This window comes from Patiria miniata, unplaced genomic scaffold (assembly GCF_015706575.1).
Source record: "Patiria miniata isolate m_02_andy unplaced genomic scaffold, ASM1570657v1 HiC_scaffold_20, whole genome shotgun sequence".
NCBI classification, from domain to species: Eukaryota; Metazoa; Echinodermata; class Asteroidea; order Valvatida; family Asterinidae; genus Patiria; species Patiria miniata.
The window spans coordinates 23,121,641-23,148,348 of record NW_024037059.1 but is presented as its reverse complement, the minus strand read 5'-3'; the positions used below and the strand labels follow the sequence as shown (position 1 = coordinate 23,148,348).

General features: G+C 43.2%; 1 protein-coding gene across 1 annotated transcript in view; it reads left to right on the top strand.

Moving 5' to 3' along the window:
- LOC119728244 (splicing regulatory glutamine/lysine-rich protein 1-like) overlaps window positions 1-26,708 on the top strand; it is an 89,000-nt gene that overhangs the window by 8,277 nt on the left and 54,015 nt on the right. Inside the window, exons 2-4 of the mRNA XM_038200399.1 lie at window positions 771-904; window positions 5,069-5,190; window positions 24,566-24,742. Coding sequence (XP_038056327.1) covers window positions 771-904; window positions 5,069-5,190; window positions 24,566-24,742 — 433 coding nt within the window. The remainder of the gene's footprint in view (window positions 1-770; window positions 905-5,068; window positions 5,191-24,565; window positions 24,743-26,708) is intronic.

Genomic DNA, 26,708 nt, shown 5'->3' with positions numbered 1-26,708 from the left:
CTGTTATACGGGCACTGCACTCTATACCGCTATGTTTGCAGGTCTACCGGAGGCCAAGCAATTTGCCTGTTCCGAATAGGCACATTTTGAACAGGCACTCCAGTAGTGCATCTAAATCCGAATCAGTCACCTGACTGCTCTTCTGACATTTAGGCGCGTGTGCGGCAGTGTTGTAGTCGAGTCACCAACGTTGAGTTCGAGTCCGAGTCTCGAGTCACTTGTTCTTAGTTGTTCACCAAACTAATAAGAATGTTTTAAATAATTTTTAGAGTACATCACAGTGTATACATTGTACCTTGTGTGTGTACATTTTGTTTAGACTCAAAATGTGATCCCCCCAAAACCCCTCTTCTATGATACCGAACACTGTTTGGCATGACACCGGGGCCTGGTGCTCTTCGTGCAGGCGCTAGGCGCGTGTAGGCGTCCCCTGGAGGCGGTGCCGTGTTTTGTCTATGGAGTAAAAAGAAAGCTACGTTCGTCGCACCAATACGTTAGGTTATGTTTTTTCTTTTAATGAAAATAGGTTGCTTGAGTCACGAGTCACAAAGCTCGAGTCTTGAGTCATCATGGTCGAGTCCAAGTCGTTTCCTAATGTGACTTGAGTCGAGTCTGAGTCATGGAAAATGTGACTCAAGTCCGACTCGAGTCTGAGTCCTGGACTCGAGTCCAACAACATTGGTGTGCGGTGTCTTACAATGTACCTCCAAAATGTGCCTGATTTGATATTGCATTGTTTGGGATAAAGTTGTGACCCTTTGTTTTTCTAGGGACTCTGTGCTACCTGTGACATCTCGTGTTTGCTTCATTGTGTATGAGGATCCAGCTAGTGTGGGAGTGGCCCAGCATCTTACTAACACCGTTTTCATTGACAGAGCACTTGTTGTAGTTCCTGTTCCTGATGGTAAGGGCATTTTATTTAGCTCTTTAGACGTAAACAAAAACTGTGTGTGTATAATAATAATAATAATAATAATAATAATCACCCTGGATTAGACATTTTGGAGACATCCCCATAGACTTGTGCACACAATTTTTCAAACTTAAATGTGCCCTAACCCAATATTCAATTGTCCTTTTCCCACGAATTTTGGTAGGTTTACTAATTAAATTAGACCACGAGCAACAAATATAATCTGATTGCGACAGCAAAATTGTGCCTCTAAAGGGGGGGCTGTGACACTAGGGAGACATGAAAATTTCTCCCTAATGACCGATGTCTCCCATCGTGCGAAGAAATTATGATAACGTGTCTCCAGCTAGTGTGGGGGTGGCATGGGTGGCTTGTGCGTAAAGCGCTCGCCTCTCACCAAGGTGACTACGGTTCAAATCCTGGCCGCTGATCGCATGTGAGTAGAGTTGTGTGTTGGTTCTCTCCTGTGCCACGAGGGTTTTTCTTGGGCCCTCCGGTTTTCCTCCCTCCGGAAAAATCAAACACTTTCAATCTCAGGCTGTGCTCCGTGGTCATATATGGGTCTGTGGCCGGCAGCCATAGGCGCCTTTGTGTACCAGCGGCCCGACCACGTTGTAGCCGCGTCCTTCGCAATTCAGCATACCAGCTGCGAGTAAGGATGATTAGCCTCCCAAATTATTATTATTAATATTATTATTAATGGTACAATTACACGTATAATTATAATAACAGGTTCTTATACGTCGCTTTTAACTATGATCAAAGCGCTTTACATTATTATTACCCCTATGGTAACCCTACCTCCTGGATTTTAAGGGGTGTGAGTGACCACTGACAAAAAGGGCTGAAAACACCTGAAAAAAAGTGTAAAAGAGCTGAACTTTGGAAATCTCCTATACTTTTGTGCACAGCAAGTCGGGGAAAAAGAGCTGAAATCCTAAACAAAAAAAAGCTGATAATCAGCTTTAAAGCTGAGATTTCACACCCTGCAATTTTTTTTGTGAAACAAATTTAGTTCAAAAAGCAATTTGCCACCTAATGAGGATGTTTACATACCGGTAGTTCCACTTTTAAATATCAGTGAGGAGGACTTTAATAAGGGAATAAAGCTGATAAGTTGAAACTTATGATTACTTAAGTTGATTTTATTTTGGTTTACACTTTTATAAAAATCAATCTTAAGAATAAAGACAATAACAAAGCAAATACTTTTTTGGTACATGTAGTAAGTAAAATACCCCAAAATTATAATTTTCAAAAGATGCATCAAATTATACATCAAATTAAAGCTTGTAACCAGAGAAATTCAATGGTGCAAACTGTATGCCGATGCATTGTTTCTGTAACAACTTACAGCCTTTTGAAGTTTCAAAGTCTGCAGACCCTTCTGCCGGGTATTTTGCCGTGAAAGGCAGACCCTAGAAGCACACAGGTTTTTTACTTTTATTCATCAAATTTGAACTCAAAACACTGTAATCTTAACTGGAAAGATAGGCTATAACTAATTTGACATTGATACAGGCCATTGGAATTATCAATTCCCAATAAAAGTGACATCTGAATTGTGGTTGTTTGATCATGATAAGTTTATTAACCCTAACGTACCTGAATCCATCAATATCCACCCCCCTGTTTCGGGGGATTTCGGCGGATTCAGGATACTTCCATATTGCACAAACTGGGGGATTTTGATGGATTCAGGATTGGAAGCCTAGCGGAACTGGCGGATTTTGATGGATTCAGGATACCTCTATTTTGAGCTATTGGGGGACTTTGATGGATTCAGGATCTCAACAGTTTAACTCTTTTGTAATGTTTGTGGTCAAGTAAATACTGCTGGCACTAGCCCTGCCAAGTCTGTCACATACCGGTACTGTACAAACATGTACACACATGTACTGGGTGGACTTGCATGGAGGGTCACGTGCTGGAGGAAAGATACAAATAATGCCAAAAACATGACGAGCGCAACGCCGTTTACGCGCAAAGAGCACCATGTGCATCGTTAATAATTATATGTGCGCATCGCGTAAATACTCGGTGCGCATTTCTAGCTTCGCGCGCATTGAGCTAGGTCACGTGCTGGAGGAAAGATACATTTAGCTCCATTACTTTGCGTTAATTTGTTGCGTGTCCAAGAGAGACATTAAAAATGGCGGAGATTTATCGCACAGTGAATGGGCGCGTGTGGACGCGCTGCTGATCTAGTCTTTTCATTCTATCTATGGTGTATTTTGATGGATCCTATGGAACAACACACATCACAATTTTCATGCGACTCTATGGAAAAACATGCTGTATTTTTGTTGATGCCACCATGGTATCCTGAATCCGCCAGAATCCATCAAGACTTTTGCTGATGGACTTTGGCGGATTCAGGATACCTCCAGTATCTACACTGGGGGATTATGATGGACTCGGGATACCAGCATTTTTTGCATGACAAAATTGGTGGACTTTGGCGGATTCAGGATACTTTCTAGTAAAAGAGCCCCAGGAGTTAGGGTTAATTAAAGCTATAGTCCATCATTTGCAACTATCCAAAAAGTACTGACGTAATTATTGTTGACAAACATACTTGGTTGAAAGATAGTAAGGGGACTAAACTCCCTGCGAAATTATTCTCTCTGGCAAGCTGTCATTTGAAGAAATCAACGAAAGAAGGCCTTTCCAACGGTGCGTCTTTTTAAGACGCACCGTTGGAAATTTCCGTTAGTAGTTTGTGTTTTTAATTCAGCGAAGCGTTGGTACGATGCACACGCTTGCGCGGCTGCTTTAATTCGTAAGATTGGTGCGCGACATTGAGTAGCTACAATCGGCTCAGTGAGAACGTGTCTCGGACGCTGAATTCTGGCCCCATTCAAAACATGATTCAGCAACTTTTGTTTGAAATCGAGATCCTAGAATGCTGTTTTTCTCGGAATATATAGCTGAAGCTGAGCTGAGACTGCATCAGGTTAGTTGTTCGGCACCCCTCTTTGGATGTTTAACACTTTTGTTGCTTCAAACGAACAAAATGCACAAATTACAAATGATGGACTATACCTTTAATATCATTATCATAACAGCCCGGAGGACTTTGGACTTTAAGATAACCTGATACATCAGTCTTGGATCAAGACGTTCTTTGCGGTCATTCTGCATATTGAATCGCATGATACCGTGCACGCACGCTGCACGGATCGCTGTACGAGAGGGTCGTGGAACCAAGACTAGCCATTTGCATTTTGACACGAACTCAGCTTCTTCCCAATGAAATACGAATCCCTGTAGTACTGCTGTGTTACAAGTGATGCTGATGCCGCAGCACGTTGTGCATTGCACATGTATATATTCGTTTGGCCAGTGATCGCTTCAGTACCGGTACGATGTGCATATTTGGTGCGAAAGAAATGAAGACTAACCTACAAAACTTGTTAATTAGGTTCCTTTTTAAGTTTTCATGCATCTTTTTGGCAGTTAATATGGAATTCCGTGCTGTCCTTATTTTTTTTATTGTTTTCGTCCGTTTTCCGTATCGTGAAGAACTTCGGACTTTAAGATAACCTGATACGTCAGTCGTGACAAAAACTGGTTGTGTTGTTTCTCCTTGGATGTTTTGGGGATTTGAATTCTACATCGTCATGCATAAGTTTTACCAAAATATAGGCCTAGTTCCAAAGAATATCAGTGACAAGAAACAACCGCGGCAAGTCTTGGTTATGACTGCCTAATCTTACCCAGGTTTCTTCAGTCATGGAGCAAGATTCCGCATGAGATTTGTGCGAGGTGCACTTGCAGTGAAAGGGAAGAGAAATTAAAATGTTTGTTTTCGTTATATGCCTCGCTTTGGGCAAAATGTGGGTGGAAGGGCAAAACCAAATATTGATGCCTCACTTTGATTTTCAAGATGGCATACCCTGAGAAAGATCTATGGTATGATGCACATGTAGTTGTCCTGCAGTTCAGTTAAAATACTAAGGGCAGCCCCTGTACAAACAATGAAATACTGGATTTTTGGGAGATTTGATCTTGAAATAATCCTTTGTGTCTGTTGGTCTGCCTCTAAAGATGGAATCCTTGATTGAAGTAGCATAATCCATCCAAAAAAGTCCCTTTCAAACCTCCACATTATTAAATTTAAAGCAAGACCTGTTTTAAACCCATGGTGTGTAGGTAAGATACCAGATGAACACCAAGCATTGCAGTTGACATCCCAAGGTAATGGGTCAACAGGATTGATGCCAGCTCCAGGAAGTGGATTACTACCAACTCCACCACAACCACTGATGTCACAGGTACACATATGACTATTACCTTTGTTACAAATGACGTACATGTCTCTTCCAATTGGCAGATTTTTTTCCTAAAGTATATACACGTAGGGAATTCAGTGTCATGCAGAAAACTGATAATTTTGTAGTGTGTTTTTGTCACATTTTCATTAGATTTCTGTGTTGGTTACTTTAGGGATGACACCGAAAATATATAACCTGTTCTTTAAATTAAATGTCTAAATGCATTCCTTGCCATTCTGTACGGGAAGCAATGAAACTGAAAAATAGGACCATTCTCATGTAGTGGAATGGGGGTATTATTGCTCACTGGTGAGACAAGAATGCTCCATTGTTTTCTCCTATGCAGCCTGGTTTCCATGGGTACGATCTTGTTGCGCCATGTTGTTTCCCATCATGCCTTGCGGGATCTTAACCCCTGGAATTGTCTAATTTAAATGAGTCAAACAGTGGCACATTTAAATTAGGACTGCAGTCAATGTATTTTACGCGGGACGCAGTGCTTAAATTGTTGCAAGTTGTTTCTTTGACGAATCAATCCTTTCAAACATGAGGTTTTGACGTCGCATAATTTAGCAAGACTTTGTATTAAATGTATGTACCTCTTTCGTCCCTTTACTTTTTGGGTGAAAAACGAGGCTACCATAATCCATATCGTTCAGGTATCGCGTTTGTTCGTACATCACGTGACATGCATAGCGCGCGAGTGCATTATATAGGGTGTGCAGTCTTCAACATACCCCGGTATGCACGCAGTATGCTCTGAAAAGCCGGTTAGTATCTTTTACGTGTTCATCACGGCCAGGGGTTAGTGAAGAAACACGCATGCGTCCATGGATTTGAGGCTGTCTCATACATGAGGCTGTCTCATACATGTTATCCACAACGATCCTGTGCAGGTCGCTAGCAACAACAAAAGTATGCAAAATATGGTGACAAAGGGGGGGGGGGTAGGAAACCTCAGAGCATACCGGCTACGGTTTATATTTCAACACAAGTTGCTGAAATTGTTGAGGCAAAAAAAAAAGAGTTCTGCTTCCGGTTATCCTACCTACCCTATGAGGTAAAGCCCCCCCCCCCCCAAAAGGAAAAAATAATTACTTTAACGAAAACAAAAGCTGTTCCCAATTGAAATTGCGAACAGCTAATTATTTCTCATCTCAGCGGCGTGGCCTCCAATATGCCTGGCCTTTAAATAGAAACTTGGCTAGAGCCTGGCCGAAGTTTAACTGCAGAAGTCCCAACATGTCAACCACGAAAATCAAAGACGCCCAACCGGCAATTACCTGGAGGTATTTTTGTTATACACCTACTGGTTGCATGATCGATCAGTCAGGTCAGTCAAGTCTATTCATAGGGTCTGTGTCTATTGCCATTGGACGGGGATTTTGTTTACGCGCCACTTGATTGGTACACGTTCACCTATAGTAGCGCATAACAATTTTTCTATTGGCCGAGCTGTCATGCTATATTCGTCCGTGCGTTCTGTAAACTTTTTTGCCAAGTACAGCATTGTTTTGCATGCATTCACGGGAAACTTGAACGTGATGAGTAGTGGCCAGCTACCGGTAGCTACCACCGATGCTTTTTTGTTTTGTTTTCTAGTCTACTGACCTGCAAGCTCTATTAATAAAATATTTACCCGGTACTCTAAAAGACACCATTTCATAAAGGCACGTTGCTATAGCCTGTTGGGCAACTTCAGTAAGGTTTAAAACCTCGGCAGATTTCATGGCGTTAGAACGTCTGGAAATCCACCACAGTCCTGCACATTTTTTTTATGTGAAGTGGTGGAAACTACGTTGGTGGAAAATACGTCGGTGAAGGGCAAAACCTAATATTAAATTGACATCACCCAGACGCAAATTCCATGTTGTGAATTGGTTGAAAATTACTTTCGAAAAATCTATACGAGAATAAGCAATGACATTAAGAACAACAATACAATAATAAAAGTGTATAATGGTCGCAAAGTTGGATGTTGGACAGACAAATTATTGGGTTTTCTTTATAAAACTACAAACATTATTTCGATAACATTCTGAATAATTCCTCATCTCAGCGGCGTGGCCTCCAATATGCCCGGCCTTTCGACAGAAGCTTGTATTTTGCCTTAAAAATTATCTAATAAATAAATTAATATCCAACCCAATGTTGACACTGGGTTTTGTGTTTGAGACCATTCCTCCATGTTGAGACCATCCATGGTGCCATTTTAGTTGGTGGATTGATGAAGAAAGGGATATTTTGGTGGACGACACGTCATTCTGGTGGACATACGACATGCCATTTTGGTTGGTGAAACATCTTTTTGGTTGGCGAAATGTCATTTTTGGTTGGCGACACGTCATTTTGGTTGGCGACACGTCATTTTGGTGGACGACATATCATTTTGGTGGACAGACATGTTATTTTAGTGGGTGTGATTTTGGTTGGATAAACACGCCATTTTGGTTGGGGAAAACACCGTAAAAAAACACATCTTTTTGGTGGGAAATATGTCATTTTTGGTGTAATTTTTGGAAAAAAAAACACGTCATTTTGGTTGGAAATGCAGCATTTCAGTGGGAAAACAGGGGTATAGGCCTACTTATTATAGCGTTTTGGTAGGGGCTACATAGTACGTGTACGTGACATTGGACTGGTACGTTGAAGTTTAAAGGTTGTATTTATTAATACCTTCTTTATCTTTTATATGAAAATTCTTCGTGTTTAATTAATTTAAACTGTATGGGCGGATCCATCTTATAAATGAATATTCAAGATTAAATCCAATGTTCATGATGTATGACGATGTCTTTTTGGTGTTTCTCGAACAGTGTCTTCCGTGTCTTGTCATGTCGTTCTCCCTTACCTGACTGCACAGGTCAGAAGCAACCCAGGTTTGGTCTAAACCAGTGTGTTCAACTGTCTTTTCCAGGCACCTGATAGCACAGAGACTGGTGTGAAAAGCACCAGGTAGCAGCCACCACTTTCCCTTGTACTGGTCACTGAGATGTTCAAGCTTCACTGCTCTCTTGTAAAGATCCATATCTAGGGTAACCATGACAGGACCAGGGTTGGTTGGGCATGTGATGCAGTTGAGTTTGTAAAGGGTCTCTAGCACGGTTACAATTGTTGACCATTCATGGGCTGGATTGTTATATTTTGGCAAGGTGTGAATGCTGTCCAGTTGGCAATTAGCAGAGTCCACTTCAGAAATCTGTGAGTTGTATGCACGCCATACTGGAACAGGTTGTTTGCATGCCTGGGTTTCTTTTTGTTCTTGGTCATTCTGGGTGAGTGAGTTCTCATCAGCATTCTCAGCAGTATGTGACTTGTCAGCATTTGCTTGAGAAATGCAATCAGAAGGGTTCTCGGGTGGTAAGAAACAGACATGTTTTTTTGGAGCTCGTAGCAACGAAACAGAAACCATAACAGGTCTAGCTGTTGTGCACACTCTACTTTGTGTTGATGAGTACCAAGTTGGTATTGCTCATAACAAGGGCTTGTCCATGGTCTAGGACTTCCAGTGATTCTGCAGGCTTTGAGCTCAACCACTGTTGAGGAACATCCTTTAAGGAGTCCGTAAACTTGCCAGTTAACGCAAGTGGCTCTCTAACAGTGTCGCAAGTGAAATCAAGTGGTACACAACCATCTGGTGTGTCAACCGTGAAGTCAATGATGGCCCTAGAGAGGATGAGAGAGAGCACACGGACATGGATATAAGTGGTCAGCTTCGGCTAACCTTCGCCGAGCGTTTATTGCTCTTGATGATACAGTCCCATGTATCTTACATGTATTAACCATAGAGCTATATAATAAAGAACTAGAGGGCGTACTTCCCATTAGCCGCAACGCTTTACCGCTGTGCGCGCACGGAGCACTGTCGGCCATTGCCAAACCGGGCAAACAGAGCGCGAAGTACCCGGATGTTGTACGCCGGGCGTATACACAATACACATGGAAGTGTAGAAAGTGCGCGATGTACAAAATGTATACGGCAAAATTGTTTTTTACTGAGCTTTTAATTTGGGTTTTTTTATTTGGTGAAAAAGTTAAGGTACACTTAACTTCCTGAACGCGGCGTATTAATCCAAACACCAAAGTTCCAGCAACAGACGGGGAATTCGGGTCGTCATCATGTACCATCGTACTCGCAGGATTCACCACCGCCGTAGGCTGCGACGTTGAAGGGGCTGGCCGGGGCGCAGGCACGGAAAAGGCCCGAGGTACTACTGACCTAAAAACAGGATGGTTTTTGACAGATGATGTCTTGTTGATGGCTTATTTTTGTTCACAAATCGCTCTGTGTACAGTCTTCCATGGTGATACAGGACGGTTTTGATAAACAATTCGCTGATTCTCTTCACAAGTTGAGTGCCGTGATCGTCTTCCTCTGTCAAGTCCTGCTCAAGGAAATGCTCAGACAGATCACCGAAAACCGATCCGCGAACTCTAAGTAACAGGTCTTGCTGGACGGATGTAATAAGAGCTGGAGAAGTTCCTAGTGGATTAGGCCTACTTTGCGTACCTTGTGGAACACTAGTCAATGCTTTCCTGTATACACAAAATTAAAAATAAACTGCATCTATTTTTGGCTTTTTGCCTCTTGTTCAGGCTTAATTGTGTTCACTCGGCAGTGGAGGGGGAGCAGTTTAATTTCTTTTTTTCTTTATTTCTTTTTTTTTTGGGGGGGGGGGGATTTCCTAAGTGAATTCTTCAGCTTTATTTTCTTTGGAAACAATTCCAACCATTGAATTGGGAAAGGAAAAATGTTCTCCCCATATGTGCAAGAAATGCCAGCGGGTTCAGGAGGAGCAGATTTTTTTGTGAGGGGATAAAAACTTCTGAGGCTGAATAATATTATTGGATGTATCAATATGGAAAGAACCGAATGGAGCAGGCTGGGTGATGAAATTATTTTGGTTGTATAGGGTCAGTGAAATCACTAATACTATTGTGATAACCATAGAATTAATATTTGAGTCCAACTTTGGTGAATTTTCTTTAAGGGACTTTAAATCTGACACCACCCTACTGCAGACATCTTTGCTCTGAATTCAGTAATCTGACATCCCCAAGTTGAAACATGCCCTTAGTAACCCAATCTGACATCCCCGCGTCTGAAAAATGGATGCATGCTCTTAAAGTTTTATAAGAAACTACCACAAAAAATATTTATGGAAAAAGCAACAAGTCAAGGACCCAATATGGCAAGAAGCCTTATCTTAACTCAAAACATGAATACAACAATATTTTATTTCAATTTATTATAGCTGGATATTAAACAAAATGTTAATTGAAATAACAAACTCATGTAAATTGGAAAAAAACACAAGTTAATTGAAATGAAATCTCAAAATCAAAAATTCAAACCAGGAAAAGCAAGGAACAAAAGCCACTCCTATTGTTAAATAAACAACATGCAAAGCATTAGATTGCACTTTTCAAATTTGATGAATGTACGCCCTGCCTGGTCCTTGTGTTCCCATGTATACACATTTTTCATAAATATTTCTTAGCTTATAAATTTGAAATAATTTTCATGTTTTCCTCAAGAACACATACAGCATTGAAAACCTTACCCAAAGATAGCACAGTCTATATAAAAAGGACCGCAGTATCCCTGCCCCCCCCCCCAAAGAAAAAAAAACTGCTCTATCCATTTCACTTTACAAAGATATCTACATGTATATTCAAGAAAGGACTTTGTTTCTGAATTGGGTACATGTAGTAATGTCAATAAACGAAAACTAACCAAACAAGAAAAAATATCAAATGTTATAACAAATGTACATGTTCACTTTTATGCATACTGATATTGCAAGCATTGCCTTAAGTGCACACCAGTGGTGTAGCCAGGAATTTTTCAGTGGGGTGGGGTGGGGGGGGGGGGGTGCTGGGGGGGGCTGGAACATTTCATGGGGGGGCGTCATGTAGATCAATGAATTTTTTTTTAGAAACTCAAAATCTCAGTGGGGGGGGGGGGGGGGGGCGACTGGGGGGCGACAAGGTTTCATGGGGGGCTGTGGCCCCCCCCCACGCTCCCCCGTGGCTACGCCGCTGGTGCACACACACACAAATATGAATATGAAACATTTAAAAACATAGTAATTTTGAATTAAAAGAATGTTAGTGTAAAACTGAAATAAAAATCAGCAAATACTCAATTAAAAACAAATCAAAACAAATAGAATAATAATTAAAGACCAACGATGAAGCAATATCCTGCCTTAAAAGTCTGTCTGTGGTCTTCACGATTTGGAAGACATCATCTCTAGGGCTGAGTCAATTCGAATAATTGAATATTCGAATATTCGACCTTCCAATCGATCGAATATTCGAATATTCGGTTATTTGGCCATTCCAAATTCCCTCAAAAGCAAAAATATGCCATACATGTACATGTAGTCAACGTACGTGCGCACGTCAGCATGCCATGTATGATTTCTTCACAGGTAAGTCAGGTATTTGACAACAATCAGTTGTTCTTCTGTCGTCAGTAATTTAAAGATTAACAATAACCAGAGAAGGTAGAGTGAAGGATTCCTTGTTTGCATGGGGGACGTATTAAGCCGTGAACCCCAAACACGGCGGGTGGCGTCAGCTATTGTGACTCTCCGACCCTTAACTCGCAAACAGGAACCGAGCATATCTATTACTGGAAGCTTCTTGAAGTCTACAAAACGGTGTACTTCCTAGTCACAGTATTGAGGATAAAAAAATCACTTTTATAATAATAACTCGCACTTTTGTCACCAAGAATTGAGGAAATGATTTTATATCATTTTAAATAAACTTATTCTCAACAACCAAAAACTCCAAGAAAAAACCTATATTATAATGTCTTTATTCAATGAAATATGGGTCTTTGAATTGTAAATACATATTTAAGTTTATGCAAATAATGGGCGTGGGCGCGGCATACACACGCCCCAGCTTGACACGTGCAAAGCAGTATTTCCTTGTTTGCCCACAGGGGATGTATTATAAGCTGTGTACCCAAAACACGAAGGGTGACATTTCAGCAAAAATAAAAAATAAAAAATCGCCAGCCGAGCTCCGGCGGGCGCATTGTTGGCGGGCTAATTAGGGCACAGGTGCGCTGACCCGGTTCTTTTGTCTGGCTAAGTGCGTGCTCTGGAGATAACTTTCTAACAAATAGGCCACTAAAAGGTTTGGAAATTCCAACTTGCAACATTTTGATACATTTTGTCTAGCTGTGGTTTTCTATGCTGGGAATCAGGGGTACGGTGCGGTGAGTTGACCGCAAAGTCTGTCTGGCGAAATAAAATGAGAGCTCTTTTGAGTTTGAAATCCTCTCTGTTGTCTGCCCTTTTTCTTGCGTTTTGCTCGACTTGGAGGACATAAGCCAGAGGTTCCCGCTATTATTACTGAAAGTATAATTGCTGAACTAGTTTTTGAAGTGTTTATGTATGTTTTATTTGTGCAAATATTGGGTGCAATTAGCAGAATAACCCAGCGAACAAAGCTGACGGACAGCGAACGAAAATGTGTTCGATAAAAGGGTGCTCTGATCAGTTGAGAGAACTAGAATATTTTGTACACGTATTACGGAGGCATTGAGGCGAACATCTAACAGCCATAATAAATTTACCCCTAAAAGTAAACAAGAAATTCTTTTAAAAAAAATCCCAGAGTCCGTAACGTAAATGAACCAAGGTTTTCAAAACGTTTTAATGTAATGTTGGGGTTCATGACAAGTTTTCTACAACACCGCCACGTGCTGTGGGCAGCATACTGCGTGCAAGGCGATTCCCTATAACCATGTGCATTCGACACGATTGAACAGGCGATGGAAAACTTTGGGGGGAATTGGCTTCGCTGTATCAGTGTAATGTACCGCTTCTTGTGCGACCCTGTGCGAGCAGAACGTCCTCAAAATAAGTACATGAAAACGGAAAATACAAAGGCCCAAACAGAAAAAAGAAATCAAGTTCTTTGCATGAGATTGCAGAGGTCTTCTACATCGATGTTGGCATGCCATTTTCGCGATGTCAATAGCCGATCCAGTAAGCCCCTCCCACTGCGCACGTGGGCAAATTAACACGTGCTCCTCTCCAATGCCACGCTGCATTTTCCTATGCTGCACACATGTACATGTAACACCAACTTGCCAGGATTGCATCGGGGAAAAACAGCGGCGGTTTTCTTTTGAAAGTAGGGATTGTAAGTAGGACAACAACAAACAAAAATACGGACAACGGAAACATTACTACTCATGCTAGAAGTTTGATATGAAAAGGTGTCAGGAAGTGTTTTGTGAAGACATGAAAGACAAAATGTCTTGTTTATCTTGTCGGAAGCATCAGCGATTGGTGTTGCAGTCCGGCGTTAAAAAATGGGTTGGCTTTACTGCAAGCACTCCCAAAGCAGAAGTAATATATGTGTGGCATTATTGCTTGGCATATAACAAGCTACTTTTATGGGGTTTTTTGGCAGCAACTTGAAACTTAACTTTGAGAATACACTTTTGTTGTTAAAAAAAAGAGTTTTTTCCACCTTTTTATTTCATTGCATATCACCACCGAATATTCTTATTCGAAAATAAATATTCAAATATTCGATTATCGATCGAATAACCGAATATTCGAATATTCGGCACAGCCCTAATCATCTCTTGGTTGAATTAGGCCGCCACGGTCTTTTCTGGTGGTGAACAAGCTTTCTGATTGAAAGGCGGAGTCAGATGTATTCTTGTGCAATGCAACACAGCACTGTGTGCACTTGCAGTCCGATGTCACATGTCGACTTATATACCCAGCCAAGTAATGTAGAATGTGGTCATGAAATTCAGACGGCTCTCTTAGCAGCTCTGCAAATGTTTGCATGTTAGCATTTGTATGATGGACAGAGGCTGATGGCTTTGCCTTGAACAGCTCATTTAGAGGCTCTTCAACGCTGACGTTGGCATTTTTAGATGGCATAATGCGGTTCTTCAAGAGGATTGCACGAAGTGCCCATTTGAACTGCAGGCAGTTAGGATTGTTATTCCATCCACCTCGTCTCCGAACTCGACTGAAGAACATCTCCAAATGATCTTGGGACATCTTGTAGGTGCACACATAATAGAAAGGCTGTGAAGCTGTCAAAAGATCATGACAAATAGCAAGTACTGAATCGATTGTTGCCATGAACCCTACCCATGCTGTCTTCCTCCTGCCCAAGCACAGTGATTGTCCTTCAACATCTGTAAGGGCTTTCAGATATTTCTTTGTGTCCAGGAGCCATTTCTGTCTTGTCGCAAAGTTAGATGTTCTCATCGGACTCTTGTATCCCTTTCCTCTAGGGTGCTTGGAATTCATGAAATCAAACAGTTTGTCAACAATGCGTATGAACTCTGTGGTCTTCTTACTTCCTGCAAATTCAGCTAGGCAGAGATCCTCTCTCAAGAAGTCAATCGCGTCTGCTACAGATGAGCTCAGTGCCTGCACAGCCACTTTCACATTCATCTTGTGTTGTTGCCATAAGATGTGCTTTGCTTTCAACTTATTTGCAAGGTGCAAATTATCCTTTTGCTGAACTTCATACAATCTTTCGATGTACCTCCAAGATATCTCATCTCCGTCGTGATAAATTGTCCCCATGGTTGCTACACAGTTTCTAACCAACTTGATTAGGTGGCATGCATCAAATACAAAGTAGACATTTTGAGATGGATCTGATGGGTGAGGAAAGTGTGATCGCATTGCAGAGGGGGTGATCGAACAGCCCAACAGTGATGCTGTAGTCTGGTTTGCATATGTACCATCACAAACCACACCATGTACAACCATTCCTGCTTCTGTAAGTACACAAATAAGTTGCTTGATGATCTCAGCTTGCAATGCGGCAGAAAGGTGATCTGCTAGGTAGTAAGCAACTGGATACTTCCAACTGCCAGTCAATCCTACAGCCATGAATACAAGGGCTTCTGTTGCAAGACTGTCTTGAGAAGACGCCAAGAGATTTCCACAGTCTATGAAACCAGCATACTTGTTGTTCTTGGGGTCATACACCACTTCCTTTTTAATTGCCATGGCATCAAGCACAATCATGCAGTGCTTCTTCAAGGAATCCTCAGCTGCCATTTCCTTGACATGATTTATGACTTCAGTCAGAAATCCTGGTTGGCAATTCAGGCTAGCGCTCCATTTACGAATTGTGCTTGGATGTGGGAGATGTAAATACTGTCTTACAAATTCATAGGCCTGGGCACTATAGAAATGCAGTGTGACTGCAAACTGCTTGACTTGCTCTGAGAACCTGTGACCATGTTTGTCTTTCTCCATTGATTTCAGCTCATTTTCGATCAGTGTGAATGTGTTTTCTCCAAAGTTAAGCTTCATCAACTCCAACTGTCCCTGGTTTATCATGTTTTGATCTTTGACTGCTTGAAGAAGACTTGAGATTTTTTGACTTTGACGCTTTACTTTCTGTTTCGCCACTTTAAGTTCCTTACGAACCTCTTGAAGTTTGTCGGTCGTTTGTTTTAGTTTTCCACTGACTGAACTTATTGATGTAGCATACCTGTGCTCTTCTGCAATATGAGCAGCTTTTTTGGGAGGTTGTGGGCTAGGATCAGCTGCGGTCATCTTTCTTTTAGGTGGAGGCCTCTTGCTTGCTTGCTTCTTTTGCTTATGTAGCGGGAAAGCCGGGAAAATGGAGGGTATTGCAGACTCCCTGAGTTCATGCTGAACAACTTCCTGGTCATCTCTGGGATGTATACCTGCAAATGTTAAGGAAATTTTTTGCATGTTTAATATCATATTTGTAATAAAGAATTTAGAGTTATCTTTCATTTAATGAAACTTTTTGTTTATTTTTATTACCAAAGGAGTCTAAGCAATAACTGAATGGCCAACAACATTTCTGTCACTAAATTATCCATACACAATGTGAAACTGATTGGATCCCAAGCTAAGGAAAATCAGTAGGTAGTAGGTAAATGTACATGTAAGGTTTAGCTTGAACAATTAGTTAAATATTGCAAGTACATCACTGGGTTCTGCCCTTCCCACACAACTATTCACTCAGAAATTTTGAAACCACAAGAACACTGATACAAGTAGAATGCTGCTGTAAATATTTATCTTCTGGGATTGACTGCAGCTATGTACACATCAATATACCTCTTACGTAGTCATCCTTGTCAAAATGTTCACTACACACCAGATGATACTTGGATGGACAAAAGTTTGCTCTGCTGATTGCTGCCACCCACTTGCTTAGTAGAGTCTGCTTTCCAAGAGGGAATCTTAATATAAAAGAAAATCACCCAAAATAATAAATAACAAGGCATATTTTCAATCACCCAATTCCAAAATAGATTTTCATTTGTGTATCACTGTTTTTGGTTTGCACAAGTGGCGAGTTGTGTCAATTAAATAAGCTCAATTAAAAGCAGAAACGACTGATTGGCATTGGCGTAGACCCCCCCCCCCATGAAACGTCATTGCCTCCCCCAACCCCCGAAAATTTGCTAGTCCTTTTTCGTGAGCAGCCTTTTTTTTTGTACAAGTGCCCCGTTTTAACGTCATGTAAACATCTTAAGAATTATGCTGCTCTGAAGAGCACTACCTATTGTAAAAAAAATGACCGCATTGCAGGATGCCCCATACTAGAAAGATGGTGTCTAAGTTTTTCCTAACAAAATTGCAAATGTTTCTCAGTCCCAAATTCATGTTTTATCATCATTTTTGCAATAAATGACCTTCATTGAGATGATTATAAAGAAAAACATGGCGTCAGGTTGCAACATTTTTTTCCTTTGATATTTTGAGGGAAACTTGGGGAAAAAATGACAATGACAGCGCGGCGACAACACGCAACCCGAAAATAAAAGATGGTGAAACACCGCGCGATACATGTACCATGACATGAGCACACACGGTGCGCTGAACAGCTGAATCGCAAGGCACAAACTGCACAGGAAAATCGTGATTTCTACCCCAAGAAACTGTTCAAAATTGCAAAGCGGGTGTCATTAGAATTGAGAAAAGGCTGCTTTTGATTGTATAAAGGTGATTTTTGAGCAATAAAAAATATTTTTGACTCTAATTTGATCAAAACAAAACAGGGGCCCTACACTACACTACACGATCGCCCCCCTACTCCACAATCCGCGAAATTCTGCCCAGTTTTCGGACACCATAACAATTTTTCATTTTTAGAATGTTTTAGTTAGATTAATGATTGTAGGGCCTACTCACATATGAAATGAAACACCACCTCCCTTCTCTCGCCGGTTCGTGCAGCCAAAGGCTGCACAACTTTCTGGCATTTTTCTGGGAAAGCCGAGCGATAGTTGAGCGACGTGCAGGACGAACCGTAGATTCACGTACGTAGGCGCACGATCGATCGCGCGCTGAACAAACGTTTTTGCCCGGTTTGATAATGGCGGCGCGACGTCCTTGTCGGCACAGCGTACAGGCGAGTACGCCCTCTAGTTCTTTATTATACAGCTCTATGGTATTAACCAATACAATATTACCGTGTTTGCATTGTCTACTATTACACTGTATGTTGAGGCCCCGCAATGCAAGAATTTGGTAATCAAATAACGATGACATGAGTGTTGTAAACCACCAAACCATGCAATTAAGCATAAAGTTACAGGTATACTAAGCGCGGCAAGTTACACCAAATAAATTACACTGAGTCTTAATACAATGGTTATCAAGCTACAATAAACCATAGATATGAACAACACTTACAGTTATATAAAATATATAGCAAAAGTGAACGGTGGCAATGAAAACTTTAGGATCAAGGGTTATAATCAAGATATAGAGTAATCAGAATATTAGGTGATTAGCTAGAATTAAGATTCTGGTGATTGGTTTTATACAAAATTAGTCGTTCTGACTTCCTACCCCCCCCTAGTTCCACCTTGGGCGTGTCCCCGCCCCCCTCATTTCTGCCAAACAAGTTACGAATACAGGAACTTGCCAAACCCCCCCCCCCCCAAGCAGTGAACCAATGTGCCAAGCATGTTGACTGGGAACCGATAACCCTATGTACAGTAAAATGACCCAAGCAATTTTAGCACAGAAGACACCTAATGTTTACTTGAATGGCAGGTTTTAAGACCACACCGAGGTGTTAACTGACCGGTGAGGTATAAATAGCAACTTACAATGAGGGAGGATGGAGAAGGGCGGATGGGTGTGATGTAAAAAAAGGCCAGGGCTGCCGAAATATTTTTGCAGAATTGTTGGCTGCCCAGGGAGGACAGATGGAGGCCGTCCCGCCAGTAGAGAGACTGCTGGCTAGAGTTGATAGTACAGGAGTGCACGATCCCGTGGGCATTTCCCAGGTTTTTACACACCCTATGAGCATACTTATTTAGAGCGTTGACATTTCTCTTGCCAACACCCGGGCGCTCTTCTCCATAGTAGAACAGACGCAGGAGAATGTCCGACCAAACTATGCGTGTGTGAGGCAGCATGTGTCTTAACCCCTGTAAGCCCTCCTCCAACCTGCCTTGGATTTCTTTAACGGGAATTGAAAATAAATCGTTGGTCCCCAGGTGGATCACAATGGTGGTAGGAACCGGGGAGTGTTGGAGTTGTGCTCGGATAGAGGGGACCATCGATGATATTTTGGCACCCCGCACGCCCCGCCAAGTGAGCAGCCCCAATGATGGCTCATTTAGGGCATGTTCGCCGGCGCGGAAGACAATGCTGTCACCAACCACCCAGGTGCATGTTGTACCTGTGGAGTTAAGCAAAAACAAAAGCAGAACCAGGAATGCAAATGACATGTTACAGCTGGGGCAGCCCTGTGTGGGAGGGAGGGAGGACTTTGTCAGGCCGGATGTACAGATTAACGGCTTGGGATTTCCAGCGGCCTAATAATTGGATCTGCGGGACCGGGGCTCCATTCAGAGCAGCGGAAGTGGCCGCCCCAATGCGGAAGCTGTGGGGGCTAAAGCCCTGAGGGGGAAGACCTAGGGCCACTAAGGATTTACGCAGCATTTGGCTGAACTGGTAGGTTGTTAGGGGTGTACCGTCTACATGAACAAAAAATGGGCCTGAAAGGTGTGGGCGCAAGAGGAGGTAACTTGAAACCATGTTCACGGGGCAAGTGGGGGAGTGGTGATCCCTATGAAAACGCAGTTCAACCGAATCGCCCCGTTGATCAGTTTTGGAAAACCTGAGCCTGACCACCAGTACAGAGTGATCATTGCTTTCAAACCAGACGTCATGAAAGTTGAGGGTTAGGTCATGGCCGGCGGATTTGATGATTATTATGTATTCCCGAAATGTGTCTGGCATTGAAGCTAACGTTGTCATGGAGGCACTGGAGGACAAAGAATCGGACCAGTTTCATGATCTTCCCACATTTTGATGACTGTTTGTTAATTATTGAGACCACTGCCTCATTATCTGACCTGATAATTATTTTCTTCCCGGCAAGGGATTTCCCCCATAGTGTGAGAGCCACAACTACTGGGAAGAATTCTAGCCAAGCGATGGACGGGTTGTCATCCTTGACAGATTGAGGCCAAATCCCGGTAAACCATTGGCCCAGAAAGTACCCCCCAAATCCTATGCCCCCACTAGCGTCTGTGAATAGTTGAAGATCTTCGTGTAGTGCCCAGTACTGGTCAGGAATTATTGTCCTCCCGTTAAAGCTACGCAGGAACACCTGCCACATGTTCAGGTCTTCCTTCGCGCCCTTTGAAAGCCTAATTAGGTGCCAAGGTTGCTTTACCATTTTTGTGTCGTCGATCAGTCTCCTGAGGAAGGCTCGTCCAGGAGAGACGGCACGGCACACAAAGGATAGGGATCCAATGAGTGATTGGAGATTTCTGAGGGTTAGTTTGGAGGGGCGGATTGCCTCCTGAATCTTTTTAGTGATGTTGATGAGTTTCTCTGAGGGGATTGACACAGTTTGTGATATGGAATTAATTTCCAACCCCAGGAATGTCAGTTGTGTGGTGGGAAGGACTGTTTTTTCATTTGCTAGTGGCACCCCTAGTTCCCCACAAACTTGAATGAAGCAATCCAACGTGCTCTGGCATGAGAGGGGGCCACCTAAAGTTGCCCCCCCGACCACCAGGAAGTCGTCCACATAATGGCATATGTGTCCAGAACCTGATCGTCTATTCACGGCCCACTCAATGAAAGTGGAAAACTTCTCAAAATATGCTGGAGCGCATGCTGCTCCCATCGGGAGTGTTTTGTCAACATAAATTCTGTCCCGCATTTTAATGCCCAATAAGCAAAAATCATCAGGATGGATTGGCAGAGGACGGAAGGCAGATTTAATATCGGCTTTGGCCATCAGGGCCCCCCTCCCCGAGCTTACCACTAAGCTAACTGCGTCATCAAAGGTGGTGTATTGTACTGAACATAATTGTTTGTCAATGCCGTCATTGACAGAGTCGGATTCGGGATAGGAGAGGTGGTGTATCAGTCTAAAGCTGCCGGGGTCTGTTTTTGGAACAAGACCTATGGGGGAAATTCTAAGGTTTTGAATTGGACTCGTTTCAAATGGGCCCGCCATGCGCCCCAGCTGGACCTCTTTATGTAATTTATTGAGTGCTATTTCAGGGTTTCTTCTAACCGAGGATAAATTCCTAGAGTCCGTAGCTATGCGGAGGCCGTTGTAACCCAATTTGAACCCAGTTGTGAACCCAGAGCGTAGCGTATTTGCTACCTTTGTGTTGGGGTAATTATCTAGCAATGGTAAGAGACATTCTATAATCACTGGTGAATGCGCGAGGCAACATACGCAGTTGGGAGAGCTAGTACAAGGCTGATGAGGGTGAAGATGTGGGCTAAGCCCCCTAGGGACGAGTGGTATTTTTCTTGTTGGCAGGGGTTTTGCAAGCAGACGCCCCATGTCCGGTTGAGAAGCAAGCGGAGCATTTGTGGGGGAATGGGCACTGTACCCTTGAGCCGCTTGGGGTCCGATTGAATGCAAAGCAGATGTTACTGGTGCGGGGGGGGGGGGGGGGGGGGGGGGGGGGGGGGGGGGGGGGTTGACGGGATGGCCAGCGAAAAGAATTGTAAGCTCGTTTGGGTGTGACGAGTGGGGGCCCCCCTTGTCCACCTGCGCCTACGTACGAAGGCCCTGGGGCAGCAATGTAGAGCGCCCACAGCTCCCCATCAATGATGGACCATGCCCTAGATGGGTGAAATTGCTGGCGCATGCGAAACTGCCGGTCGTATTCCAACCAACCGCGGCCGGTGAAGCGTGCAGCCGCCATGCGAACCACGTGCATATATTTAAGTAATTCCTGCAACCGCGCGGGGTGCACACTGAGGAACACAGATGCAAAAACTAGGAATGCGTCGGTCCATGCCAAAATGGAATTTATCTGCGTTTTTTTCTTTGTATCAGTCACACGTAATTGGCCTGACTTATCCAATGTGAATGTGAGGTTGGGAGGTTGTGGGTTAGGTCCGTGGCGGTCCAGGAGAGTGTCGAGTTCTAGGACCTCGCTTTTTACAATTTTTTCCTTAACCCCAGGTGATACCGTGTTTCCTAGGGGTTCACATATGGATAGTAGGGGCCCCCCTCCCCACTCAGGGTTAATGGCAGTGGTGGTTGGGTTGGTCTGGTTGGACAGAGAAGGAGCAGGTTGAGAACTCATTATGCTCAAAAGGGGTTGTGAGCTTGGGGTAACACAACCAGTAGCCATGTTGGCCATATCGGCACTGTACTCACCCGAGGTGGATGGGTTTTGGTACCCCCTGGCTGGCTGTCCAAGTTGGCCGGATGAGGTGGAAGACCCGGATATGGGTGTAGTCGAAGGATGTGCCACTGGAACGCCCTGAAAACCAGTGAAGTATGATGGGGCCATGCCACTGATGTAGGCCTGCTGGTAGAGGGGATGCATGGCACTGGATTGGGCAGCACTCGGTGTGGGGATGACCACTGGCGACGATGTAAACACGCCGGCAGGTGGGCTGGTGTATATGGGCGGAGGCCATGCGGAGGCCGGCGGGGTGCCAGCAACGAACGCCGGCGTCCCGGCAGTGGTGTAGGTCGCGGCCCCCAGCTGCAAATTGCCGACGTGTACGGCCGTTTCTTGGGCGGCTGGCCGTCGAAAGGAGTTGGAAGCCCCGCTCGAGTTCCCTGACAGTGGTGTGGGTTGCTGGCTGGCCGGAATCTGGGGGTAGACCGGGCGACCGGCGAGTTTTCGGCCGTCGCGGTCACGCTGGTGGCTGCAGCGTGAGTACATGTACGTGTGACCTCAGGCGGTATGACCTCCGCTCCCGACGACTGAGGGCGCTGTTCCTCGGGACCGTAGCCTGCCGCATCGCTGTTGGCGACCGATGGCGGGTTAAGTAAGGTCTGCATTGCTCTGGCTTGTGCTCGAGTTTGGCGAGGATGATGGCTTAGAGGACGTTTTTCCCGCTGTCCGCCGTCCCTTGGATTCTTGCGCTTGCGGCCTCTGTTACCCGGCATAATGCGGGGTTCTTGAGCGATTCGAAGAAGTCGAAAAATTGTCGAAAGGTACGGAGGTTTTATTTTGTCGTGTGTGAAGCTCGGCGAAAGAAAGCAGAAAAGGGAGAAAAACGCGCGAAACATTGCCAGCCTGCCAAGTTCCCCAGCAGTGATTGGTTGAAAGTGTGCTGGCTGCAGCAAACGGACCAATCAGAGATCCCATACGATTTCTTGCCTACAAGAAGGCTGTTAGAATGTCCACTCACGCCCCCCTGTGCCAAAGGGGTTCTCCGGAGACGAGCACCGGAAAACCGTATTATCACTGGAGCCTCTGATAGGGATGCCTTTGCAAACTGCAGGGGGGGGGGGGGGGAATGGAGATACCATTGTTGCAACGGCATTGTTGGCCATCTGTGTAGTGATTGTATTCACATTTTCACCATTATTTTCTAGTCCAGTATTGAAAGGGCAAAATAAAAATCATCCTCAAAATCACACCCCAACTTTGACTGTACAAAATTCTGCCAAAAACATACTGAATCCCGACATATTTTATATCATTTGATTCAAAAAATTGTTCTCTTTCCACTGAACACGCCAACTTGGAAACCCGCTGCTTCTTTCTAAATGTGTAGTTTGTGAAAAAAGATCTGCCAAACTCTTACAATTTCACGTGTACATGTGGCCGTTTCATGACGTAGGCCGTGCAAAGAGATTTTGGGATTTGACCTCATTAACACATGCACTACGGACTGACTGTCCAGTGGCAATGGTCGTGGCACAAAAAATGATATTAATGATAATGATAATGGTACAATTTTGACCTTGGGCTTCCTTATGCTGTGACCTTGTCAAACCAGAAGTTATATGTACCGGTAGGTGTTACAGGCATGCAACTTTGCCTTGGATCTGCTGATTTCCTCGTTTTTTACTTCTCATGAATGCATGTTACAAATTGAACTACCGGTAGAGGTTGTAGGAACAACCACACGGTGTTGGGCCATTATTGACGTTGATTGTTGATGTTGATGTTAATGTCGATTGTTGATTGTTGATGTTGATGTTGATGTTGAGGGTTGAAAAACAGAGCGTGTAGTAATTATAGGCCTACAGAGGATAGCTGCACGCGTGTATGCTGCTGTACTGTAAACCTATCAAGTGCAATCGTTACAAAACCCATTAAATATCTCATATCTCTAAAAGTAAAGGTCGCACATCATTGGCACAATACAAAATATTGCTCGCCATACCCTCTTACCTCTTTACCCCATGCACATGTTTTTATGTTTTTAAATCGCCCAATATAATGCATAAGATGCATTCTATTTATGAACAACCCATGTGTTACTTGTTATCCCAGTGTTAGTGGTAGTTGCTCCTTAACTACCGAGTCATCGAGGACGATGACTTATTAGGCAAGGAAGAGTTGTAGTGATGGTCTTGCCAAGCTTCAAACATGTAGTTATTCATTGTATTAAATTAAATTAATACAGGTACATGTATACGTGTACATTTAGTAGTTTGTGTTACTTTTTTGCATAAGTAATATCCAGTTGTACATGTACTTCTAGTCTCAACTACACATTTATAAATCATTGCTTTTCTGTGGGGACCTCATTTAGTGCCCTTTTGTTTTATGGAAATGTTATTAGTTTTACTTATTCATTCATAACAACACCTATCGTGTCACACATTTTGACTACTGTACATGGTCGTAATGTCTTTTAGCGTGCATTTTGGCAGCGGTGAGCTTTAACTCTCACCACCTGCACGTCTTTATTTAGATCGTGCAGGGCTGGGGTTGATCTGACAGGTTGCTTTAATAAATCCAGATTCCACTGGGCACAACTGGAGGTCAGGGTGCATGGATCATGATGAAACCTGACATCACAGCCCCACCTTGCCTTTCTTGACTCAACCACCACCCCCTGCTTGGCCTATATCCCATAGCAAGTTGTTTTCTTATTTTTGTTTAATCTCTTTTTGTTGACAGGTGCCTGATATGGCTCAAATGACTACTTTGTCAGCACCAGTTGCTCCTGCTATCTTAGGTATGGATCCTACATTTGCTGCCCTTGGCTTGCCTCAACCACCTCCACTCAATAATGTGGACCCTACCAAGATTGAAGAAATTCGCAGAACTGTATACGTTGGAAATCTAGACTCTGGAGTAAGTCTTATGTGTTTGATAGCATACATGTATGTCCCAAAAAAATGCACCTTGTTATGTCAGTTATGGTTTTTAATTTGATATTTTCAGCATACTGGTACATTTTGTGTTTTAACCCTAACCTTCCCAAATCCAACAAAATCCATCCTCCCATTTTGGGGATTATGGTAGGCAAGTCATGAGTACCAAGTCCATCAAAATTTATCTATAGCAGTGATGGTCTTGTGGTGGATTTCAGCGGATTTGGTCGTTAAACATCATGTGAAGCAGGGTCAATGATGGATTTTGGTGGGCTTGGTCCATTACTTAGTAAAAGACACAAGTACATGTAGGGAGTTGGGGTTAACCATTTAAAGGTAGAGTACATCATTTGCAGCTATCAAAAAGTAACTGACAAAATTATTGTTGAAAGCATACTTGGTTTAAAGATAGTAATGGTACTAAACTCCCTGTGATATGATTCTTCCTGGCATGCTGTCATTTTAAAGAAAACAGTAAAATCAAATTTCAAATTTCTGTTAGTATTCGTTTTTAATTCGGCGAAGCCGTGAGTGGGTGCACATAAGCATTGACACGATGCACATGCACCCGCGGTTGCTATAATTCGTCAGTTCAGTGCGTGACATGGCGTTAACTGCAATAGGCTGAATGAGAATGTGTGCCTACAGGGGCGCATCAGGGCAGTTTGGGGACTGTTTTGGGGGTGAAATCTGAAGATTTTGTTTGGGGTATGATGAAAATTGTTGGAATTTGATTAAATGGAAGTCACAATAGGGATATGATCCTTAGACTCTACTATCGCCCGACCATGTCCAAATGTTAAAAAAGGTGATTCGTAGAGTCCTAGTTACTCGGACTCTCCAATGATAATTTTACTAACAATACCATGTTTGCACAGTGTTTGGGGAGTAATACAAACACATTACAGTTCATCAGCATAAAAAACACCAGGTACAACTTCTGGCTCACAGAGGAAATGGAACGGACTGGGACTTTTTCAATTGGTCATGTTGGTGCTAATAGACCTTTCCGACCTGTCAATCAAACAGTGCGCATTGACCAATTAGAGTACAACTTTTGGTCAGGTGACTTATTTAATAGTTGCTATAGGCATGGCCCACTATTACAGTGGAATGCCGCTATAATGAACATCGCAGGATCCACAGAAAAATGTTTGTAATAGTGAACATTCGGTATAGCGATTTTAAGCTGCCGTTGCTCTGGTACTCACTTTTTAATAAAATGGCGCCCTTCATAACTTCACCCTGCACGCCCTGGTAGTTACTGAAAGATGACTTCGAACATGTGCCGACTATTGAATTATGTAATTACACAGTTTTGAGCTTACTACCTACATCGATGGGTGGCTTTCCCCTTCTATGCCTTGGGGGAAATAATAGCCACTTGTCGCTCGTCTGTTGACGGTTTTCAACAACAGTGTTCGGTTGGTTTTGTACACCAAAATCGGTAGCCAAGGACGATGTTCGGTATAGCCGAATGTTTGGTATAGCGACGTTCCACTGTAGTTTGGTCAAACATGCCACGAGTAGTGTATTATCAATAAACCCTAACCTTCCCAAATCCTCCAAAATTCTCTGTGCAAAATAGAGAATTTTGCAGGATTGTTAGCATGCGTGGCTGATTTTGGAGGATGCACTGTGACAAGGTCTTAGGCCGGACCTTGGTTTTTTATGCTCAGCTGTGCGTACATTTTGGCCACGATTATACTTTAAATTCTCCGCACTGGCTCTGCCTCAACATACTGACAGTGATTGCTGGAGGATTTTGCAGGATTGAGGCAGTGGTCACCGCTCCAAGGACTACATTCAAGAAATAACGGATGATTTAGGAGGATTGAATCTGTTTGCAATTTTTAAGGGGAGGCAGTTGGAGGATTTTGCAGGATTGAGGTTGAATCCTAGCAAAAATGCCTGGAGATTTAGGGTTAAAGGATGTGATGTTTAGC